Raw genomic sequence first — 18,477 nt, 5'->3', positions numbered from 1 at the left:
AGCCTACAGATAAACTGAAGCAAAAGAAAACAGGCAGGGGAATTTCTCCTTCCCAGCTTTATAAAGGACTTGAAAGAAAACTGCACAGAGGAATTAAATGCTGGTCCAAGTCCTCAGTCCTCTCACTCCCCATTTGTTCCTACACTCACTCACTCATTTTTACCTGTTGAATAACGCAACCACGTGCATAGGAGCTGCATCTACACTGAAACCGCCTCCTTTTAAGTCACTTTTCTCCAAGTCTAAGCAGGGGATAAATTTAGGGAAGAAACTGGCTGAAGGAGGGGAAGGTTTAAATTTCCCCTCATGGCATGCAGTGGGTCTTTCATCACTTGTAGAAAGCTGGTCACAGAGTAGGTCTATCTACTACAGATATTACCATTTGATTTTGGGTTTGCTTTTCTTTTTTTTTTCCTTTTCCTTTCCTTTTTGGACTGTGGCTTCCAGAATTCTCCCAGAATTCCTCTAGGAAAACCTTTTGGCCCACGGAACCATTTCTAGAGACCCACCAGCTTGACCAACTTCCAAGCCACTGAGACTGGACTGCATTTGTGCTGCTGCATTGCTTTCTGTGAGTGAAATCGCCACTCCTAGAAAGCAATATGAAAGCTTCCTCCCAGGAAGCATTGCAGGAGGAAATAGAGGCCTCAGAGCCATCTTCATATCTAGAATTCGATCCAGGTGAGCAAAATATTGCCATCTGTAGGTATGGGTCTGTGGACTGAAGCTTCCAGAATTCTGCCCTAGGGAATTCTAGGAAAATTCTGCAAGTCCAAAAAAAAAAATCTCCAAATTATTGATGCCACACCCTTATTATCTAACTCAGTACTATCAAAATTGACAAGCTGTACGTTTCAGGGGTTTTGATAGAATTCTTCCATAGCTTTATCTGGAGATGCTGGTCACTGAACCATTGCAATTTAGTTTCCCATGGAATTATGGCCGTTTCCCAACTTGGAGGTACAGAAGAAAGTGAGGATCAGCTGCATGCTACATGTGTATGACAAAATCAAATTTAGTCCTCATTGATACAGTACATGCAAAAGTTTCCCAATGTCATCTCCGATATTTTGAACAAGTCCTAGGAAAGGTTCAAACCTGGCTATTTTAGAAGGCTTTTGGCTTAAATTGTTTTAATGATGCTTCTCTATAATTTTGATTTCATTTTTTTCTCCTACTTGGTAAGCATAGCTGCCCTTTTTCTTCTTCCTTTCAAGGACTGCTGTTTGCGTTACATATGCTTTTAAATAATGTGTGATAGTTTTCTTAGTAAACTGCTTTGAGTAATTTTTCTTTTTTTTTACAAACTGGTAATATAAGCTTCTAAAATAAAATAAACCAGCAAGTAAATGTCAGGATTCACATCATGAAAATATGCAGCAAAAGTGACAGGAAGAGTGACTCTAGACACATCCAGGGTGCTTTTCCTCCACCGTCAAAAAAAGAACAAGTTGCTTACCTGTAAAATTGTGATTCATTGAATAGTCACGTGTGCATACCTGTGCACCCACAAACAAAGATATCTAGGTCTGTATTCAAGACATTCTGTAGCTCAGAGTTCCCACAACATGGCCATGGCCACCTTGGGAAACTCATCATTGAGTGTTAATACGTGATTTTAATTTCACCTGGTCCTTCTTCTACCCATTTTTCATGTACACTCTCTATGCATCTGTGGCTCAGCTATTGTACTCTGGGTTTATGGTAATCTGCAAAAGCTCACCTTGAAATACATTTGTTAGTTCTAAAGTGCCATGAGAATTTTGTTTCCATTGTTGCTGAAACAGATTCTCAATGGCTACCTTTCTGAACCACAAAGAATGGGTTCTGGAGAGTGGAGAGGGAGAGGCTTTGAGGTAGGCCACTTGTCAAGAAAGGATAATGGGTATATACAGAGACTGTTTCTTCCAAGGTCTTTGGCTTTCTTAAAACTTTGCTGGATTCATGCTGGCTCGCTGATGCTTATTCACATCACATGGCATAGAGCAATGGTTCCCAACCTTGGGTCCCTAGATGTTCTTTGACTAAAACTCCCAGAAGCCTTCACTACTAGTTGTGCTGGCTAGGATTTCTGGCAGTTGTAGTCCAAGGAATCTGGGGATGGGAAGGTTGGGAATCACTGGATAAAGGAATGATATAAAGGATATGAATGACTGCCAAGTGACAGGGCAAAAACTTTCTACCGTCCTCTACTACACTGCGGAAACAAAAATGGAAAGCATCAGCATTAATTGCTTACAGGGTATTTTTTTATTTTATCCACAATCAATCAAAATTATAAAAACATTGACTGGCATTACTTAACCAATGCGTTTATCCAGGTCGACATCTAGGGAGAGAGTGTCAGAGATGGTTGAGCCAACGTACACAAAGTCATGAACAACCTCCAATTATTGCATGGAGATGGTAATAGAGGGAGGTGAGTCCACACCCTGGCCCATGACTTGTGTTTTTTTCAGGCTGGTTGTTAGTCCAAAGTGTTGGCAGGCTGAAACGATTCATGAGTTGTTGGAGGTCTTCAGCAGAGTGGGCAACAATGGCTGCATCATCTGTGAAGAAGAAGTCCCGTATGCATTTCAGTTGGACTTTGGTCCTCGCTCTCAATTTAGAGAGATTAAAGAGCTTTCCATCTGATCTAGTCCGGAGATAGACACCTTCTGTTGCAGTTCCAAAGGCATGCTTCAGCATGACAGCAAAAAAGATCCCAAACAGGGTCAGCGTGAGGACACAGCCTTGTTGTATTCCGCTTTGGATGTCAAAGGGATCTGATGTTGAGCCATCAAAAACTACAGTGCCCTTCATTTCCTCATGAAAGGACCTGATGATGTTAAGGAGTTGAGGTGGACATCCAGTCTTGGGAAGTATTTTAAAAAGGCCATCCCTGCTAACCAAGTCAAAGCAGCTTCCATGTTCTGTAGACTCACAAAGAGAGTATGGCTTAATAAGAAGCTGACGGCATACACCAAAATCAAGGTCCATAGAGCCTGTGTCTTGAGCACACTCCTGTACTGCAGCAAGTCCTGGACCCTTTGTGCACGGCAGGAGAGGAAGCTGAACACCTTCCATATGCGTTGTCTCTGACGCATTTTTGATATCACGTAGCAAGACAAAGTTCCAAATAGAGTAGCCCTAGAATGAGCTGGAATTTTTAGCATATATACATTATGGAAACAAAAGATCTCCTGTATGGAGAATAAGTGCAGGGAAATCGCTCCAGAGGGAGGCCACAGCTGCGATACAAGGATATCTGCAAGCGGGATCTGAAGGCCTTAGGAATGGACCTCAACAGATGGAAAACCCTGACATCTGAACATTCAGCCTGGAGGTAGGAGTTGTATCACGGCCTCTCCCAATTTGAAGAGGTGCTTGCACAGCAGGCCAAGGCAAAGAGGCAGTCCCGGAAGCAGCAAACTCAGAAGCAGTTCCGGAAGCAGCTGGACAGGGGAGAGATTATATTTGTCTTCAGTGTGGAAGAGATTGTCACTCTCGAATTGGCCTTCTCAGCCACACTAGATGCTGTTCCAAGTCCTCCATACAGAGCACGTTACCATAGTCTCTTGAGACTGAAGGATGACTACTACTAGTACATAACAGATACAAGTTTTAACAAAAAACCTAAGTATCTGTTAAATATCGCCACAGTGTTTATACTGTTCCTAATATTGCTGATTTTTGTGGTGTTATTTCTAAGATCTGCAACTGCTTATAATATGGTGTGACACCTCTTGATATTGCTCCCCATACCCCAATAGCTACAGGACAAGTGAGATGCTGATATACCTATTATATACTTATAAATAGCCTTCATCAAATGTCAGTGAATAATGAGAATATAAAAAGAATAAAATATGAATCAAAACAGTTTTTTTAGAAATTCCTAAAACTGACTGACCACCTTCCCAGGCCTAGGCAAATACAAAAGGTCTGAAGTGGATCAAAAATGATTCCAGTACCAACAATAATCATAACTCTATGAGGAGAGTATTCTAGAAATGAGGTACTGCAAGAGAGAAAACTGTCTCTTCAACCATCCTGCAGTAAATAAAAGGCACCTTATGAACAGCTTGCATTATTCATTTGAAGAAAAATACAAGATGTGTTTCTTTATCAAGAGGCCTTAAGATTTTCAGTTAGGTAGTTATGGGTGTTCAACATGCTTCCAACTTATGATTATCTTAATAGAGTTTGTGAGATAGGTGAGACGGTCAAGAGTTTTCATGTCTGAGCAAGGATTTGCACCTAGATTTCCTGAGTCCTAATCTAGCACTCTTATCCAGACCCCTACTCCGGCTTACTCTAAGCACTGTCTAAGCACCAGCCCTTGAACTGAGCCTCAAAGCAAATAGCTAGCCAGTGCAGCTACCTTAGGTTTCACATGGTATGATCTCATGTGGCTGTACCTGTTAATCTTCTAGCAGCTACATTCTGCATTATTTACAGCCTCCAGGTCTTCTTAAAGTTTCATCTTGGCCTTAAGCCAGGGTGGGATTGCAGGAGTGCTAAGGTCAGAGATGGGGGCAACCTCAGCAACTATTTCTGGGTGTGTTTTGGGGGACAGGACAAGAGATAGCTGCTCTCCAAAGAAATGCAGCTTCCTAAGGAAAAATACTTGGTGCCTGGAAAACTGAGCAGGTCACATCAATTTAGCCTAAGTAACCATTTGAATGTTGAACAAATCTTTAGGATGGGTGTAAAAGGGGACAGCAGTTGTTGATTAAAAACCTCAATTTTGGGAAAACACAACACATGAGGGACAGAGAAAATGAGGCGGCTAGGCTTAACTATCTGGCTTGGGTATAGCTATTCGGGATGTTATTTGTAAAAAGGATTTTGTCACTTTTTCAAAACAACTCATTGGTGTTACTCCTCATTAGAGTGCATTGGTACCACATTACTAAACATTTAAAGTTAAAGCTTGATTTAAAAGACACTTAAGAAAAACAGGCATTTGGGGGCCCCAAGTCCCCTAAAATAACCCACAAATAGCACTATTTTAAGAGTACATTAAAAGATGCTACCGGTTGCTGTGTTCCTTCTTGAAAGTAAATAACATTAACCCTAAAGTAACATGTTTAGTTCAAAGCTTTACTTTGGTGACTGAAGGATCTGTCCCCGCACATATTTATCAAGCTATACCCAAATATATCTTCTTGTTCCAGATACCTCACTGGATGTCCTGCCAATAGAAAAGTAGGATTGTGCCATACAAGAAATGCACACGGAACAGTGAAATAGTACTAAAGTTTCTGACTTAAAAATGTTCAAGTTATATGGTACAAAGTCAAGGCATTTTGATTCAGTCTTTTAACTACGTTGCTTTTGCCATGATATGGTTTTTGAATTAAGTTCATTTTTTAACTTTTATAGTATTTTAGTGGTATCACCCTTTTAAATTTGAATTTCATTTAGTATCTACCACCACATCATGAATTTTTTGAATGGAGGGTTGTGACTTTATGTTCCAGGAAGTGACTGAAGACAGGCTTAGTTATACATGATTCCTATCATGGCAATGCCAGTACCTGGGGGTAGATAGTCAGCCTGCAATAATATATTGCCCATGACTGCAAGTAGGTTTGCTCTTTAGCAATCACTTGTCCACCACAGGATTACTACACAACTGAAGGGCTAGGAAGGGACTTGGTATATAAGGCAGCTCCTTAAGGTCACTGCCTCCTGATCATAACATGTCAGGAATATAAATCAAAAGCTGGTATCTAAATATAGAAATATGCACCGGACAAAAATTCCAAACATGGTCAAGGCAGTTAACACATCTTAAGTGTGATTTTATTCTACTTGGCAGTGGAACTTTTTTGTGTGGTATGTGTGTCATACCAAGACTTTTGGCACCCTTGGAGATATCTGCACTGCAAGATTTAAACTGGGTTAGCCCTCTTCCAAGAAATGCTGTGGACAATCATTCTGTGAAAAGAATACTAGGGATCTTAGCATCCTCCTTTCAGATTTTGTTTTTGGAAAAACCATCACAATTAAATAGGTTTGCACTATAGATGTTGTATCCTCAAGGTGCTTATATCAAGATTCCAGGATAAAAAGCTGTAATGCCATGTCAACGCCATAGTTTTCAATTGCGTTCTTCTATTGAAACTTCATCTGGTCCATCCTAGGAAAAGTACTGGATGTTCTTTTCCACAATTTAAAGCATTACAATTGCAGTTTGTTTCTGTTTAGCTAAAGAAACAGTGGTTTAAAAAAGTGGACAACACTCTATTTCTAAATAATTTATTTATAAATCATATTGACTTCAGTGGAATATACTCAGATAAATGTTGCTACATTAGAGGGTAGCATAGGTGAGTGTGTGTGCAATGGAGATCAAGAGAGACCTCCTTGATATCAATAGAACTGACAATGAAAACCTTTAATCATACAGTTTCTCAAACCATATTTTATGTCCTTTCTATTTTTAAAAGACCAAGTTTTTCCTCTGCAGATGGTATTAAACAGGACTATGCAAACGGCCTGTACCCCCAGTGACCAGAAGAAAAGAAAATGAAAAAAAAATCCATTCAGAATGTGTCTGCATCTGTTATCTGCTGCAAATGTGTCAATTATATCTGAGGATATAATTGAGGAGATATGGCTTTCATTGGACTAGTCAACTTGAAGTTTTATTTCCTGGTCTTTTCAGAAGAAAGTTCACGTTATCTGTTACTTTGTTCCTGTTTTGGCTCAATACACAGTCTTTCTCCAAGTTTTCTGATTAGTTCTGCCAGGTCTTCTGTGTTCTGTGATTTTTCTTCAAGGAGCTCATACCGGAGGCTTGAGATGTCCTGTTTAATTTCTTTCAGCTCACCTATGAGAGAGAGAGAAAGAGGTGAATGTGTGACAGAAACTGATTTATCAAAGGTTAGAAGAAGAAAAGATGATGTAAGACCACACTTTTCAGGGTTAAAGCTGAGTATTAAAGCTGAATATTATCATTAGAGATGGGCACAAATTAAAAAAAGGCTCACCAAATTCATTCAAAAATTGTTAATTTGTCAATTCGTATTCATACGAATCAATGCCCTGACAAATACAAATCAATGAATTTTTAGCAATTTTTGATTTATTGATTCATTGGGCTGTAAAACAGCCCCTAGGCACCTAGAGATACAGGAGTGCTTCCTCTGACTGTCCTCTATAATCCCACCAAGCTTGGTGAAGACTGGTTTTCAGATGTCCGAGTTACACACCCACAAAGAGGGCCTCCATGAAAGTTCACCCAGGCACCAAGATATACCCAAATTATGGAGAAGTGTCCCATGACTTTCCTCTACAATCCTTCCAAGCTTGGCGAAGACTGGGTTTTCCCAAGCCAGCTGCTAAAGAGCGCTTTCCCGGGGGGAACCCAGTTTGTGGGTGTATAACTTGGATGTCTGAAACACAATTGTGGCGTTCACCCTCGTGCCCCTTACTTGACCGTCAAGCGTCAGAGCACACGAAGGCAAACACTTTCTTCTTTTACACTTGCTGCCATCAGGTGATCTCTAAATCACCATTTACTTCAGAAAGATTCAGGTCCACACTTCAAGTTCTTTTAAATAAAACTTTGGTTTATTGATTACAGAGATTCATAAATATCTTCAGTAACTAATCACATCTAAATTTCCCAAACTACCCACTCTGTTACTCTGTGTGGCTTTTCTCTCCTGCTTGACTCTTACATTTCTCTAACTGACCCCATCTGATTTAATCTGCTCTTGACTCTCTGACTCTGCCTCTTATAGCATCTCTCTCGGCTCCACCTCACAGCAATATGAATATTCATAAACCATTACATAATACAACAAGAACCATAGACCTAATAAATGGAGAACGCTACAACAATCTTCACTAATCTTGAAAATTGAGGCTGTCTATTGGTACTTATTTTTAAGCAAACAAACTGATCAGTTTCACATTTATAGGACTAACATATGAATAAGGATGTAGCTACCCTCTCCCAAGTTTTTACAGTTCCCCAAATCTTGTGGCACAGTTCTTTGCTCAAAAACTATACCAAAATATGTAATGCAGGACAAATTCCTGACCATGTAGTGTGTACAGGGGTCCTTGGATTTAAATGTGCGCTTTCACATGTGTGCTTTAAATGCAGATTATGTGGAAATGGTATAGAACAAGCATACAAACATAAACAAAACTGATACAAAGCAGAAAAAGACTTAAGATCTCCATCTCTACAGCATCTAATCACTGTATTATTGTATCTTAGGAACGATGACATTGCCTTTCTGCTTGCATCTCTGCAAGTTTTTTTTTAAAGCCTAGAAAGAGATAGAATGACTCAAGTCTGTCTGGAAACCTTTTAATGTGGAGTCCTTTGACTCCCTGTAGTTACTCCATTGTAAGAAAGTGTGCATGCACACACACACACACACACACAATCACCTAGCACCCTCAGTTATGCTGCCCAATATCAATTTTAGAAACTCACCTTCATTGACTTCATCACTCTCCTTGTCTACTTGAGCTTTCAACACATACCGTTTAATAAGCCGTTTCATAATTTTCTAGGATAGGAAAGCAGAGAAACAATAGCAGTATTGATTAGTATATCCTGATATCTAGCCAGTTTACAGATAAACAGATTTCGCTCTCAAGTAACTGTACAAAAGACTGCTGTCCAAAATTCAAAACTCAACTCAACGATACAGATTAAACTCAGAGGTGCTATTGAGTTAAATGGGAATTATGCCCTAACATCTAAAACCTAGGACCTAAGATTTGGAATGGGCAAAGCATGTCCCCGACTGCTTCTGCAGCCCCATGGAGTCTTCACCCGCATGTCTCTTGGGCAGAAAAACAATGCTTTGGAAATACAAAAAGTCCGCAGGTCTTTGTTCATTTTGCTTTAAATGGGAAAAGCTGCAGGGCTCTTCAAACCTGCCCCCAAACCAGTGTGGATTTCTTTGCCTTTTAAAAATCCATTTCTGGACCTGCCATTGGACTGCAGGAGGAAGAATGCTGGACACCAAAATGTGGCCCTCAGCCCCATCAAAGTTGCCTACCTCATCACAGTGGATTCTGGTGTCATCACTAGCCAACATTGTAAAGGGGCAAATGATGAAGAAGGAGGTAGTAGAGTCAGGATCACATTTAATCCAGGTAGCCCTCTGTCACTGTGTAAGGTCTATCTGTCAAACAGCAGGGTCTGCCCCTCCAACTACATTAATACTCGGTGGTAGTAAGCAGTTGTGAATTGCTGCTGGTTTCCACTGCTTGTTGCTGGCAAACTAACCCCTTGCACTAAGACATAACCATTGTGTTCAAACTTTAGGAAAAATTCTGGGGGTAATAACCAAATCATTCAATATTTTATTTTAAACGTATAAGGCTTCCTGACTAGTGTGCTGGGGCAGTTGTTCCCACAGCTTAGAAAAATTACTTTTGGATAACAACTCTCAGAATCCTCCAGTTGGCTGGTTGTACCTCCATTCTACTTTTCAAATCCCCTCCTCCAACTGCTACCTAACCCACATCATAGTATGATTCGTATAAAGATTAGTGTATTTTATGCTGTTTGACTTGTTCTGCAACAATGACAAGCAAATTATGTGGTAAACAAGGCACAAAGTTTAATGGTTCATGGCACTGTGAACAACATTTTAGACTGGATCAGTTGGTTTCCATATGCCTTCCAGCTTCACAATCTGGTAAAATCTAAACCTTACCTGGTACTTCCTTTGGGGATTACTTAAACTGTTTAAGTTGAGGTCATCTATGCTTTTTATACTTGATAGTTTACGTTGGCTTAACTGTAAAACAAAAGGGGGAAAAGTAGCAAGAAGCAAGGATTTGTAGATAAATCCAACATTCTTCCCCTTCTTGTCATTTATTTTGGCAGAATATTTGAGTACTCTTTCTCATTTTTTCCCATGTTCAGACTGTATTGTTATTTATGTGCCTGAAAAAGTGCATTTGGGGTAATGTCCAGGCTTGCAGAATTAAAACATGCCCTGGAAGGTGTACTAAAGGAGGGGGAAAGCTTTAAACACAGCCCAGTGATTATACTCTGGTTGTAGAATGCTGCAAGAAGGTAAACCTGGAGTCAATGCAACTACTCATGTTAGCACTTACTTGCATGAGTAAGCATGTTAGAGTAGTAACTCTGGATTTCTGCATCACAGTTTTGTAAAATCAAGCAATAAGTAAGATAAGGGATGCAGCACTGCACAAAATGGCCACTTGGCGGCACAATGTACTCACTCCTAAATCTCTATTGATTCAAAGGGATCTGGTGAAGAACTAAGCATTATATCACCAGTATTGTACTTCATTGCCAATTTCCTGGGATGACAGGTAAGTAATAGCTATTCATTTTACCCACTGGAGCGAATCCAATTAAAGTGGATGAATTGCATTCACTATGAAGATGCACATTTGTTCAAACCTGAACTCTTTAATAAAGAAAGAGAGCCACATTCCTACATGTTGGCTTTAACTTTGCCAATCAAGGGTGAAAACAGACCGGAGTGGAAGAATTTTTAGAGAGCAATGCCTTGAACCCTCACCCCTCATTTCTATCACCTTATTTGCAACAATCCAACACTGGCTACAGACTCACTGCTGCTCTCCAACTGCACCCATATATAGTTTTCCACTACTCCCATCAGCTGCAAATATCTGACAAGTATACACTACCATTTTCCACTAGGGATGCTACAGTAATCTCCCACTGTCAGTATTCTTGTCCTGCTTATGTAAACAATTACCCCGGACTTCCTTTATATCTGATTCTACCAAATTTTACTTTACATTGGGGAAAACCATTGTATGTTTCATGTGCAAGGCATTGTTAAAAGTAATGTTAACATGTTAACAAGGCACATGTTAAAGGTTAACAATGGAGAAGGGTGATATCTGCCAATACAACTTTATCCTCAGTGGGATACACATTCAAATCCATAAGAGACAGAGCAAACCAAACTCTCCCAAAGCCCTCTCAGAGTCATGCTGCCAGGGAGGAACAGAAAATTCAGTTTTTCTTCTGTCCCCAATGATTTACTGTTTTTGTATTTGCAAATGCCCTCTTCCAATGGATAAGAATTGACATAGAGCTGCCATAGGTCAGGAACCAACTCAGTATTGCATCTGAGGATTAGGAAAGATTTGAATCCACAGCTTTGGCCCAGCCCAGTCCAGCCCCTGGCATTCCCTGTATGATTCTTTCCACACTCTAGGATCAGCCTCAGATTTTTTTTCATGTCGGGGGGGGGGTGTTCCATAGTCCTCCTTCTTTAAAGCAAAACAAGGGATGCTGCTCATATACTGCCCAATACTGCTTAAAGAACTCTCAGGACAATTTACAATTTAATTATGCAGGTGACACATTGCCTTACCAGCAAGATGGGTATTCAGTTTACAGACCTCCGAAGGCTGGAAGGCTTAGTGAACCCTGAGCCGGTTATCTGGGATTGAACCCGGCTCATGAGCAGAGTTTTGGCTGCAGTACAACAGTTTAACCACTGTGCCATGAGGCTCTATAAGGCTGGACTTCTCTTGTTACTGTAGACCCAACAAATGCTAAGAATCCTTGGACATCTTCCCAGGGGATTATAAAGTTGCACTTTAATGCAACGAGTCAACATGTTATGCCACCCTGCTGGGTATCAGTTTGTGCAGTTGTTTTATCACTAAAGAGAGCAAGGCCAGGAATGCACAGAAATTAAATATACTCTACAGAGTGAGTATCTCCTATAGAAATAAATAGGCAGGTTCCCTGCATGCTCCTGTTAGCATATGCTCTGTAATATATGTTACATGAGGATAGCATAACTCCATTGGTACTAGACCATAACTGTAGTGAAACATTAAGGATATTAGCTTAGCTTTTTTAAAAAAAATGTCATTAACTTGCTATTTTCAGTATAGTTATGACATTATAGAGATATCACTTTGAACCTGCTGAGATTGATACAAGCAAAACATCCTCAAGTATCTTTTAAAAAAAAAAACCCACCCCTAGCTCGATCATTCTATTGTTTGGCAAACCAGCTTCATCAACTAGGATTAGCTAAATATGTAAGGCTCTCACCTGAGAAGAGGAAGAGAAACTTAAGCAGATTGACAGAAGGGCTCAATCACTTCAGTAGCCCCCATTACATCAAGAATCACCTACGTTTATTTACACATTTTGGATGCTATGGCTTATTCTAATGTAGAATTACCTGATTCATTTCAGCATCTTCCTTGAAGCCCTTTTTATGGCAAACTAACAATTTATAAATCAGTTTCTTTATTCTGAGTGAGAGGTACAGCAGAGATTTGGGGCTAGGCACTAGATTAAAAGGTACTGGGAGCGTTCGACCCTCCTCAAAATAGGAGAACCATAATTTTGCTCTTGCAAACTTCCATTCCACATCGGCATCATCCTGGAGGGCAGAGAAAACATTTAATTAGTGATAATCTGAAACAGAAGAATCATAGAATGCTCTATGATCTTTGAATCGCTGGACAACATCCAGCGTAATGTCCATGAAGCAGAAAACCTTACTGGTGCATGTACGTGGGTTTATAGGCTTGTCAAATTTCATTTCTGGTTATTTTCATTTCTTGGTTTGCAATCCATATATGCCTGGAGGATTCCAGGTGCAGGAAAGTGGTCCCCGGGTGAACAAAACTGGTCAGTCCTATAATGGAGCAGCCCTCACACCTAGCTGTCCACTCAGTTCTCAAAACATCTTACAAAGGAGAGCCCATCCTTTTCTGATGTAGTTCATTTTGCTGACAAACAGCTGCAACATGGAGTTTGTTCTTAATGTCTATTCTGGAGCTACCTTCCCTAATTCTTAAGTCTGGTGGGAACTGCACTCCAATATGGAGGTCCATACTTTGCCCATCCTTGCGTTATACCAGACAAACACATAGAGGGAATTTGTTCTGTGTGACAAGTTCTTCAATATATGATATATGGAACAGATTCTACACTGATACTGTGCAGTAATTATATACACATTAAGTGCAAAGTCTATTTTGCTGATTGTTATCTCATACACAAATCAACTGAATAACTTGTTATTTCATACACAAATCAACTGAATAACTGATAGTAAAAAAAAAATCAAGGCTGGATTGAAGACAGTGGTCTTTATTAGAATGGTTGCAAGTGGGTTTTTTTAACCATTAAATTGTCCTCACTTCACATTTGAAGGCTCCCGAAAACTGTCTCAGAGCTAAAGGGAACCTGAGGGAGCCTCGGAACCTGAAGAGGGGTGGATAGGAAGCTTTTTATTAATTTAAATTAAATATTTATGACACTCCATTTGGGTTATGGCAGCATAAATTGATGCTACAGACTTTGTAGGAACAGCTTCGGCAGTCTCAGGCTGCCGTGCCGTGCATGTTTATAGAATAGGAAATCTCTCTGAACTAAGAGGAGCTTACTTCTGAGTAAACATACATAGGTGCACCCTGCCAACTCCTCCTGATTCATCGAACTGTAATTCAGATTACAACAAGAGAGGCTGTAAAAAAGTATTAGAGCTTGATCATAAAATTACCTGTAAAAACTAAAGATAATAAAAAATAAACAGCACATTACCTCAATCTCTTGGAAGGAGCTGTTGATCATTGCGATAAGCATGTTCAGCAGAACAATAACCATGGTGACATTATAAACACCATAGAGGACGTAACCAATGTTCTCAATAAATTTGTGCTTATAGTTTATGACAACTGACTTCACTTCTGAGAGTCCAAATATTGCCCAGAACAATGTCTTGAAGCTTTCTTCCACTCTAAAAGAAAAACACCCAAACATATGAAAATATGTTCTAATAAAAGAGCTTTAAAAAAATCAATAGCAACCTGCCGCCAGCTGATTAATAGTGAATGAAAATCTGGTATGTCATGATAACACTACAAATGTCAACAATTTTGCAAGTCTAAGCAGGCCATTATCATGTCCTGTTTTTTGATAAAATCCACTGGGGGAAACATGTAACATTTTAGAATAGAATTTCTGAAGGACATTACATTATTAGAAATGCAATCAATCATACAATGTAGCGTTGTCCAGGTTCAGTTTCACTGTTTTTAAAATGATATTGTTCACGCTTAAATTATGAATGGCTAATTATAAATGGTTAATTCTGTCTCTGTTTTATTTTTCTTCCTTCAATATATTTGCATCTTTTTAGGGGGTTTGAAGCAAAGTTTTAATTTTTCAATTTTCATAACTCTACGTCTGAGACTGTGAAGTTTGCAGAAATACAAAAAATTCCCATAAACACAACCTAATGCATACAAGTTCTTCTTTCTGCACAAAGAATTCTGACTAAGGGTGAAAGTAGATAATATGAGGAGTACACCACTAGAAGCGATACTTTTCTGAAAGGTGACCTAGCCTACCTTTTCTGCCAGCTCCATAATTTACACTCCAGGAAACCTTGTTTCGGGATAGAGCATTGAAATGTAAACATGCAGTTCATCTGACTGCCCAATTCCTATCTCTGTAAAAATCCAACAGAAAAATATAGCATGTGGGGTGGGGGTGGGGGCTAACTGAAACTGAAAGTAATAGACATTTTTCTCAATGTCTAATTTTATTGTCCGAAGGGAAATAGTTGGAATTTTATAATAATTTTTATAATAATCTTAAAACTACAGAACTGGAAGGGACCTTTGGATAGAGTCTAGCTCTTGCCAAGGAGGCAAAGTGGGGAATCAGACTCCTGAACTCTGGCTCTGCAGTCAAATATCTAAACCACTGAGCTATCCAGCAGTTTATTTTGTTCGCAGCCTCACATGCTGTCTGTAGTTTGTGTGACTGAGAGGGATTTTTCTGGGCTGGAGTGAATCATTAGTGATCCAGCATTGAACAATTGTGAATTCCAGCCTTTGAATTCAAAGAGCACTCTGTTGAGTGCTCTTCCCCTATCTTTCCTGGCTTGGAGGCAATTGTTTGTTTGCTGTTGATCTCTTCAGTTGGTTGCTAAGTATGTGTGCAGAAAAGAAAGCATATACAAGTCTTTAACTTCAAGTAACTGTAACTTTCTCCTGCAGATGTCTCAGTGAGTTATAGAGATTTTAAGTGACTCTGGGGAACGTGCAGGTGTTATCTTCTGTGGGTTTCTGTACTTCTATTGTGTAGCAAAAAGGAAATATTTTACCAGAAATTCAAAACTCTGCAGTGGAAATAGGCAAACAACAAATGCAGATAGAAAGGGAAATGGAATGGAAGATTAGTGGAGGAGGCATGACTGGCTAGGATAATGAGGAGGAACAATCCAGAAAACAACATTTTGCCTCTGTTACAGTACCCTCTATTTCTCATGCACAGGGTGTGAAATTCCAAGGACTGTATTTGTGAGAAGGAAAGATTTTCATACAGGAAAGAAAATTATTGGCTCAAACAAATTTCTGTGGTAGATATTGGCTGGAATCCTTCTGTTCATGGAACTTGCTTAATTGCAGATAATTGACAAGATGTCAGGGAGCATCTCCATTGCATACTTAAGATTCATCCCAGACTTCGTGTGTGTGTGGGGGGGGGTGGGTTGGTTAAAAAGGGTCTGTTTGTTTGTTTGTTTCATTGATTTATACCCACCCATCTGGCCTAAAAGACCACTCTAGGTCGGACTATGGTAAAGGACAGGAGAAAAAGCATCAGTTTTTCTCACAAATCAAAATGGGTATGTTTGGGAACCACTGTTCGCAGGTTATTGTTTTTTTTTTTTCTGAGAAAGAAGAACTGAATGTAAATGGGTCATATTTCCTCATCTGCTCCATATGTAGGGGCTTTCACACTTCACATTGCATGCCCTCCCGCCACATCTATTTTGGAAGCTAGTTCAAGGAATTAAAGGTCTCGCAGTTCAGTCCAGAGGGATCTATGCTCTGGATGAGAGTCAATTTATACTCTCACTGGCTTGCATTGAAAAACCAAAATGGCTATGAAGTTTTAGTTTTTTTGTCTTTGCACTGATGTGTGTGAAATATGAAAACATGATAAACCCTAAGGAAGGAAATAAACCTGCCGAATTTGAGATAGCTAGCTTCAGGTTTTTATGCTGTACGTTCTTTTTTAAATCTAGAGGGTTTTCCTTCCATAACGAAAGGAAAAAAGGCTGAAACTATTTGACCTTATCTAATTTGGGCTTCAGACACAGATCAGTGTCTTCCTACACTTGCATGTATGATTGTGGGTAATGAGTAGTCAAATCAAAAGCTCCAATCATTTGTAAATCTATTCAACTGCTCCCAAAATTGCTTCACTGAAAAAAAATCTCCCTTGTATTTGTCTGATCACTATTGTTAGCTTAAGAAACGTTACTGGTGAAGCAATTATAGATCTTTACTATTACAGACAACATGCTCGTATACGAATGTTCTGTTCATGGCGAGTTCATTAAAACAGCTGTGAGGCATAATCCACTTGAGTGCTTCCAGCAGAATCATCCACAGATTTCAGCAGCATTAACTTACGTAGTAAATGCTTCGTTTTGTTTTGCTCCCAGGTAGTAGGAATAGAGATTAAACATTCCTATCATAAAAGCCACAAACACCATGATAAAAATGACCATGAACTTGAAGATGTCTTTGACAGTTCTACCCAGGGATATCTGTAGTGGTCCAAAGCTTTCATTAGCAGGCAGAATGTAGGCAATTCTTGAGAAACTTAAAACCACGGCGATTGCATACAGGCCTTCAGATATGATTTGGGGGTCTGATGGATCCCAGTCTATTCTTGCTAAAAAAAACACACACACAAAAGAGAAATACATGAGTTTATGTTTCTTGTTTTTGATATACAAGCTACACATTTAACTATCCATATGCTAAGATTCTCCCTCTTGTATGTATACTTTAATGTGATGAAGGAGGTTTGCCAGGGAAGCAGAAGAAATACATCAGGAGACCAGACTCTGTTAAGACCCTAAAAATTTTTATTGATTGATTGATTGATTGATTGATTGATTGATTGATTGATTGATTGATTGATTGATTGATTGATTGATTGATTGATTGATTGATTGATTGATTGATTGATTGGATTTATATCCCACCCTTCTAGACAGGAGTCTACTCAGGGTGGCTCACTATATATTGTGGACAAACAAATAAAAACAACAATTAAAATCTACAATAATAATAATAATATGATCAAGATGGGAGGATAAACAACAAAAGCAAGAAAGTACAATTAAGAATTGGCAGGAGGGAAGGCCTGCCTAAAGAGCCAAGTTTTTAATTGATGCTTAAAAACACCCAGCAAGGGTGCCAGGCAGATCTCTGGTGGCAAGCTGTTCCAAAGTCGAAGGGCCACCACTGAGAAGGCCCGGTTTCTTGTTCTTTCTTTCCGGGCCTCTCTTGGCGTCAGGCCCCTCAGCCGTCTTTCCTGGCTATGGCAAATGACTCGAGTAGATCTAGGTGGGAGAAGGTGTTCTGCCAGGTATCGAGGTTCTAAACTGTTTTAGGGCTTTATAAGTCATCAACACTTTGAAGTTAATGTGGAAACGAATGGACAGCCAATGCAAAACAGCCAGAATGGGAGAGATATGCTGGAATTTTCTCGCTCCATTAAGTAATCTGGCTGCCGCATTCTGCACCATTTGAAGCTTTTGCATCAATCTCAAAGGTAGCCTGACGTAGAGTACATTAAAATCCTGGAAGGATCACACAACATGGAATAGTCAAAGACAAGATGACACACTAGGATGCATCCATTCCCTACAGGAATTAACGGTCACATCTTGTGAATGCCACCGGCTTTTGCCCAGTGGGGCTGGCGGGTGCCAAGTCTCCCATCAATAATTCCATGGGCTCCAGGTTGTGAGAAAGATGAAGAACAGATTTTACTGCAACTGAGGAAACAACAGGAACACCATCCTTAACTCCTCCTGGGAGCTTCCTGGAGGGTTGAAAGTTCTTATTTAAAGCCTCACAGGTGCCCTGAGAGTCCTGGTTTCTGAAAGTTGGGAGGAGAGAATGAGTCTTGGCCCTGGTTGGAGCCCTTTCAATAGTAGGTGGTAAAGCTGGGTGAGGGTTACCAACGCCTGCTTCCCTGCTCCTTCTGGAGCCTCATCTGCCTCTCACAACAGCAGTGGGGTCAAAAGTGGAAGCCATTGCTCCCGCTAGATGAGGCAGATGCCAGGGCCATGTCAGTGATGTGTCTGCAGCCCCTTCCTTTACCCAACAGGTGGGTCTTGGGGACCTCAGGCCAGGGCTCCTCTTCCTTGTTGCTCTCCACCTTAGCAGAAGCACAGAATTGGGGATCCCACTCCTCACATCTCCTCCTCCTTGATGTCTCAGTCTCATCCTCCATTTCCCTGAAGGTAGCCTTTAAGCCCTCCAGGTCTTCCTATTTCACTGCAAGTAGTTAGAAGTTATCTTGCAAAGTGTGACCAAAATCAGACCTCAGGAAAAGCCTATCAAATCTATAATTCAATTACAGATGCTAAAGCAGAAGAAACTGAAAATGTCTCTCAAATACCACATCCAAAATGAATAAGCAAACAAAAACTATCC

The 18,477-nt window shown here is 40.0% G+C and overlaps 1 protein-coding gene across 2 annotated transcripts in view; it reads right to left on the bottom strand.

Moving 5' to 3' along the window:
• Positions 1–6,232: 6,232 nt before the first annotated feature.
• Positions 6,233–18,477, bottom strand: part of TRPC6 (transient receptor potential cation channel subfamily C member 6) — an 80,663-nt gene continuing 68,418 nt past the window's right edge. For both annotated transcript variants that reach the window (XM_020795998.3, XM_078390097.1), the window contains exons 7-12: positions 16,435–16,699; positions 13,550–13,745; positions 12,177–12,380; positions 9,681–9,764; positions 8,444–8,519; positions 6,233–6,820 (exon numbers count right to left, since the gene is read on the bottom strand). In XM_020795998.3, coding sequence (XP_020651657.3) covers positions 6,669–6,820; positions 8,444–8,519; positions 9,681–9,764; positions 12,177–12,380; positions 13,550–13,745; positions 16,435–16,699 — 977 coding nt within the window. In that variant the 3' untranslated portion in view covers positions 6,233–6,668. The remainder of the gene's footprint in view (positions 6,821–8,443; positions 8,520–9,680; positions 9,765–12,176; positions 12,381–13,549; positions 13,746–16,434; positions 16,700–18,477) is intronic.

The sequence above is a fragment of the Pogona vitticeps genome, chromosome 3 (genome assembly GCF_051106095.1).
Source record: "Pogona vitticeps strain Pit_001003342236 chromosome 3, PviZW2.1, whole genome shotgun sequence".
NCBI classification, from domain to species: Eukaryota; Metazoa; Chordata; class Lepidosauria; order Squamata; family Agamidae; genus Pogona; species Pogona vitticeps.
This window is presented reverse-complemented; position numbering and strand designations above follow the sequence as displayed.